Raw genomic sequence first — 7009 nt, forward strand, 5'->3', positions numbered from 1 at the left:
TGTTGCTGAGGATAAAGAGAAGGGGAAACCCTCTTATACTGTTGGTCAGAATGCAAACTGGAAAAGCAGCAAAACTTTTGATATGCAGGCTTTGGACAATTATCTTGGCTTAGTCATACCAGCCTCAAGCAAAGAAACATAAATATCTGCTACAATCATATTACAAACTACTATTATATCTAATTTAGAGGAAATGTATAAAGAGTCAAAAATCACAAATTTTAAATGCTTAGTTTTCTTAAAGGTGGTCTATTTTTAATCAGTGATTCAGTTCTGTGTGATATTAAGATCTCCTTACATTGAAACAAATACCCAATGAAGCTTTCATCATACAGCACTCAGAAACTGCCCTAGACACTGCCTTCTGTTAAATTTATAAAGCCAAAGCTACTTTTCATAACTTCAGACCCCTTGCATTTTGCAAAGTTTGAAATGAGCAAGTTTAAATTTTGCCTTAAGAACTATTTATATTTTATTATTCTCCTCAAGGCATTTAAAACCTCTTTGTTTCTCAAACTGTAAATAAAAGGATTTAGCAGGGGAATTATGATTGTGTAAAATACAGAATACATTTTATCTTGATTTTCAGCTGGGCCAGACCCAGGACGCACATACATGAAGAAGAGAGTGCCATAGAACAAAGAGACAGAGAGCAAGTGGGCGCTGCATGTGGAGAAGGCCTTGCTCCTGCCCTTTTCAGACTTCTTTTTCAGGATGGCAAAGAGGACATGGGAGTAAGAGATGATAATAGTCATAAAGGTGAAAGATTGTATAAAGACTGAAAATATAAAAATTAAGAGCATATTAACTCTAGGGTCAGTACAGGAAATCTTAAACAGTTGTAAAATTTCACAGTAGAAATAATGTATTACATTGGACCTGCAGAAAGTTAATCTAAATAACAAACTGGTGTGCATCATAGGATGAAGAAACCCTATAATATATGAAACACCTAATAACCGAATGCAAAAGATATTGGACATCACCACTGGATAAAGCAAAGGATTACATATAGCTACATAGCGATCATAGGCCATCACTACCAGAAGGAAACATTCAGTGTTTGCACTGGAAGCAAAAATATAAAATTGGGTGATGCATTCAACCAGGGATATCAAGTGATTGTTGGATAAAAAATTCATCAGCATCTTGGGAGTCACAGAGGTAGAGGAACAAGCATCTGCAAAGGCCAAACTGCCAAGGAGTAAGTACATGGGGGTATGAAGATGGGGGTCCTTCCAGATGAGAAAAATCAGTCCGAGGTTGCCCACCATGGTAGTGAGGTAGATGACCAAGAACACCAGGAACAGGGGGACCTGCAGCCCTGGAAGATCTGTAAGTCCCATGAGAACAAACTCCATCACCTGTGTTTTGTTTCCATCAGATTCACTCAAGTTGATCACTGAAATGGAAGAATAAGTGAAAAACAGAGTCATAAAAGACTGAAAATAATCACATTTTATTTGCAAATAAATGTATCTTGCTTATTTACATATCCCTTTTAACCAGAACATTTATCTTTACACTTCAGTATTCTTTACAAACAATATGTATTTGGGCAACTGTTCCTCAAAATTAAGGGGAATATATATATATATATATATATATATATATATACACACCATATACACACCATATATATGGAATTTGTTATGTAATTTATTTTATGTATTTATATTTATACATATTTATTATATATAATTTATTATATATAGAGTTTATTACTTGTATAAGAGAAGTGGTTTTGTTTTTTAATTTGGAAAAAATTAATTTCAATTTAATAATCATCTTCTAATTATAAAAGCTTTAAAAATAGAATTAAGCTTTTGAAATATGCTAAAGATGAGTAATCAAAGCCAATAGCATGCATTCTAAACAATATAGCATCTTCCTCAAATTAGGACAGATTGAAATGCTTACTCTGACCATTATTGTACAGTATTTTTCAGAAACTTCAATACATCTAAGATATGAAAACAAAATATAACAAAGATTAATGAAATGTCATAAAAATTGTAGGAGATAATTCATATTTTTACTAATGTTATATTGTTATTATTAAACAAATAACATTATGACTTTAATAAGTACCAGATGCAGGATGAATACATAAATAATCACGACATTTTTTTCAGTGCAAGCAAGAAAGAAATAAAAAGGATATATATCAGTTACAATAGCCATACACCTTAAAATACATTGAAATATTTTTAAAATATTTAAGACCTTGTGAATAAAATTGTAAAACTTACCGAAAAGTATTATACAATTTCTAAAGAAATAGCCAAAATATGTTCTCAGATAAGAAGACCTAGTATTATAAATATGTCATTAGAATTCAATTTCAGCTAGAAATTAAATTCAGTTAGTTGTTTTTAAGATTATTTATTTTTATTTATCTATTTTGAGAGAGAGAGACAGAGCCTGAGCAGGAGAGGAGCAGAGAGAGGAGTATCCCAAGCAGGCTTCACAGGGCTCGATCCCACAAACTGCAAGATCATGACCTGAGCCAAAATCAGGAGTTGGTCACTTAACTGACTGAGCCACCCAGGTGCCCCTGAATCCTAACTGCTTTTTAACATAATAGCATAAGCATAAAGTTCTTATAAAATAAAATTATTTTAAAGAGACAAGGAAAATATGAACAGTAACAAAGTTAAGTGTGCAGTGGTGTTACAACATAAAGCCTTTAATAGAATATAATATGACATGAAAATAGGAAAATATAATAGTAAAACCAAATAAAGACTCCAAAGACTGATTCAAGTATATGTTTTGGAATTTAATATAGTACATGGGTGATTTTTCAATTGAGAAAATATTATGGCTACATTTGCCTATTTCAGAAAAAAAAAAGTAAGAATGGCTTTGTTTTCCATGTTTGTTTTAAAATTGTTACTGGATCAAGGGCTTAAAAGTAAAAAATTAAAAAAAAACAATTTAAATATTCTAAGAAAATTCATGAAATAAATATAATTTAAATATATTACAAAAATCTCTAAGAAACCCACGAATTATAAAGAAGGATATAAGTGTATTTACTATAATGTTTAAATACATGAAAATGAAGTATGTATCAAATATTTCACAAGGTAAAAGATGAATAAAATGTTGGAAAAATATGTATAGTTAATATAATAGGCTAAATATTAGTTCCTATCACATGCTAGGAAATATTACTAATTGGTAAGAAAAGTCAAGTAATTCAACAGAAAACAAAAATGGAATTGAATGGGCAAGTCACAGAATATGTCAACACATTGAGTTAATGTGAGGAAGGTGAGCATCTTCCCTAGTACTCAAGATGTGTAAATAAAATAACACGTTATTTTTCATTCCTCAGATTAGCAAAATCTGATTGTTAGAATTTAGAAAATGCCACTGTCACCCTTACTAATAAAAATGTAAATTATTAAGACTGAAAAACAATTTGGTAATATTTAAAAAAAAAACACACAGGGGCACCTTGGTGGCTCAGTCAGTTAAGCACCCAACTTTGGCCCACATCATGATCTCACTTACAGTTTGTGAGTTCGAATCCCATGTCAGGCTCTGTGCTGACACCTCAGAGCCTGGAGCCTGCTTCAGATTCTGTGTCTTCCTCTCTCTCTCTTCCCCTCCTCAGCTTGCTCTGTCTCTCCCTCTCAAAAATAAATAAGCATTAAATTTTTTTAATAATGAAAAATAAATAAAAATACACATACTTTTCAACTCAGCAACCCATGCCTTCTATCTATTCTATAGCAATAACATATTTTATAGGTAGAAAAGTCTACAACAACATTGTTCACAGTGGCAAAAGACTGGAAATAATATGTAAACCAACAGGATGAAACAATGGTTGAACAAATTTTGGCATAACCAGACTAACCAATATTATGGCTAAAATCAATAAAATGAGCTATTGATCTACGAGTTGTCTGAAAGAAATTTCCACAATTGCTAGGAATGTGAGAAAAATAAAATGCAGAGAAAGGTATTTAACATTATCTCATTAAACAAATAGATAATAGAATCTTAAAATTCCCATTCTGTAGATCTGTGAAAACACACACACACACACACACACACACATATTTGCAAAAACATTAAGAACATAAAGATTGTATAAAATGATAGACCCTAGCTTGTTAATATTTATTGTCTGGTGGAGGTGAGAGGGGAGAATAAAGGAGGAGAAAAATACACAGTACCTCCAAAACTGCTTTTGTGATAAAAACACAATATATAGTCATCCTATTTTATAGAATTATAGATATTTATATATGGTCAATGACATATATTTAAGGATAGTCTTAAATTTTAATAGTAAAGAAGAGAAAAAGAGAGCAACAGGAATAATAATACTATTGAATTTAGTAGGTGGCAATAAATATTTTAATGAAAAATTAGGAATTAATCATAAGTAAATTTTATTTTATAGGTTTTCTGTATTTTAAAATACAGAAAAGGTTTTGGATTATGTAGCATATGCTTTTGAATATTTTCAGTAGTATCTGAATTCATCCATCGAGAGTAATTTCCCTCTGTCTCTCAGACAAAAGTTTTTTTGTAAACAAAGTTAGATATATAAACACAATGTTTTTTTTTAAATAGTTTTCTTCATTTTCAGGTTCCTTTCTTTATAGTTGATGCATCCCTGAAATAATTTGCTTGATTTTGTTCTATGACCTATAAATGTTGTCTAAAAGCAAATCCAAAGAAGAGATCCCAAGGTATTTAGAGGTGAATGCACAGACTCTTAGATCACCTAGGAGAAAATCTACCTATAATTTGATGTGTAAATTCATTGTTTCCTAAAATAAAATGAATAACACAATTTTATACACACACTTCTTGCTGATTAAAATACATTTAAAAATCTACCTATATACCCAAGTTGTATTGTTTAACTTTAAAATAGCTCCATAGACAATATTTTCATAATGGTTCAACATTAGGGAGAATGAGGAGTTATTTCCCATATTCCTTGAGAATAGAAAAAAAAATAGCTTTAAAAATTTATCTTTTGGGTGCAAGGGTGGTTCCATCAGTTAAGCATCTAACTTCAGCTCAGGTCATGATCTCACAGTTTGTGGGTTCCAGCCTCGCATCAGGCTCTCTGCTGTCGGCACAGAGCCCACTTCGGATCCTCTTCCCCCCCCCCCGCCCCTCCCTTGCTCTCTCTCCCCCTCTCTCTCAAAAACAAATAACATTTAAAAAGTTATCTTTTAAAGCATATACCCATGAGAAGGCCTAGAAACACAGCACATGCAGCAAGAATGACTGAAATGTCTCTTCTAAAAATTAGCCTTAAGAGACACTGAGGGCAAGTCATTTAATTTGTAAGGTGGGGTTTTGTCCTGAGTGAGCCTGCCTAGGTTTCTTGCCAACTTTAAATCCATAATTGATACACCCTATTTTTATAATTAGGTCAAGAGCTATTAAGTTCTTAGATCTTTTCAATATCCATATGTATCTCTATATCATATAGATATACACATATATGTGTGTGTGTGTGTATATATATACACACACACATATATCCATTGGAAACAAGGGGCTTAATAATGTTATCATTGGTGACTTTAGCTCATCTTTTCATGATTCCATGAACAAATTAAGGAAGTTTAAGCAGCATAATTTACTTGTCCTTAGCCTGACAATGAAAAGTTTCTATGGTATGAAATAACCTCTGAAATTCTTGAGTCATTATCATCATTTTATCATTTGCCTCCTTTTTCTATTATCTCAAGTTTACTATTAAAAAGAAATATTATTATTTGTGTCTCCTCATCAAACATTTAGTATTTATGACAAGCATCCAGAATGGTCTACCCTGAAGTTAAACGAAAAACCTCATAGGGTTACCAGGATTTTCATTTCTCACCTGGATGTCTCATTATCAAATAAAAAAATTGAAAAACTACAAATAATGAAAATTAGATGGATCCTAGTGTCCTCACTCAGTTTCTTAAAGTCTTTTCGAGATTGAGAAATTATGGGTTTCTTGAAGGAAAGATGGTGGGTTTCTTGAAGGAAAGATGGTGGGTTTCTAAAGGGAAGAAATATAAATTTCCCTCCACCATACTTTACATTGGGGCCAGAGACATCTTTATGAATCGTCAAACTGATGAAGTTTCTAGCTGCTTTCACACCCACATCCGCTGTACGTCCTCCTAAAATCTTTAAATGAAGAAAAGTGGAAGGTGCAGAATGAAGCAGTGATTACTTGCGCAAAGATTTTCCTTGGAAACCTCAACTGCAGGGAGAAGGTATTTATTTGTACTCTTTTCCAAATCTATTCATTAAAAAGAAAAAAAATATATTTTAAATTCCCTCAGTAAAAGTTACCAATGGATTGATTCCCTGTAGGATGGGGTCAAAGCTGTTCTACTGGGCATTGTGAGCTAATTGGGGAATAACCCAGGCATAGCAGGTGTAACAATTAGAAATACACTTTGTGTCGTTAGAGTTCACTGTGAGGGCATCTTGACAAACTACCCCTGAGCAATTTTTAGGTCATAATAATTTCCTTTCTCTTATTGCTCTTGATGTTGCCACATTCCAACCACCGGATAGTTTCTTCAAATGTCTCAAAAACTCATGAAACTCAGAATGTCCAGATCCAAATTCAGAGTCTTTGTAAACAGTATCACCAAGTGTGTCCCTCATCCTGCCTTCCCATTCTCAGTTAATGGCATCATCATTACCCCGTTTTTAAAGAAAGAAACCTGAGAGTCATCCTTGACACTGAATTCCCGCCTTGAACCCGTCAGAACTATTATCAAACTCATGGCTTTTATCTCTTTAATACCTGTTGAAACCACCTACTTTTCTCAAAATTCAAGAAAACTCCATCTCCTGCCTAGAATACTCACATATCCTTTTAATAATCTATGTGTATTTTCTAATATATTCTCCCACCAAAATCTGAATTTGGGCCAAAATCATCTTTATAAAATGCCAAACCACTGAGATCAGCACTGTTCGCACACCCATGGATGAGATTCCATTTAAACCCTTAAGC

General features: G+C 32.7%; 1 protein-coding gene across 1 annotated transcript; it reads right to left on the reverse strand.

The window, feature by feature from the left end:
* Positions 1-461: 461 nt before the first annotated feature.
* LOC115522910 (olfactory receptor 5AC1-like) lies at positions 462-6776 on the reverse strand. The gene is made up of 3 exons (XM_030328475.1): positions 6693-6776; positions 5946-6165; positions 462-1402 (listed from the first exon to the last, which is right to left on the reverse strand). The coding sequence occupies exons 1-3, from the start codon at positions 6774-6776 to the stop codon at positions 462-464; spliced, it is 1245 nt and encodes a 414-aa protein (XP_030184335.1).
* Positions 6777-7009: the final 233 nt, after the last annotated feature.

This window comes from Lynx canadensis, chromosome C2 (genome assembly GCF_007474595.2).
Source record: "Lynx canadensis isolate LIC74 chromosome C2, mLynCan4.pri.v2, whole genome shotgun sequence".
Taxonomy (NCBI): domain Eukaryota; kingdom Metazoa; phylum Chordata; class Mammalia; order Carnivora; family Felidae; genus Lynx; species Lynx canadensis.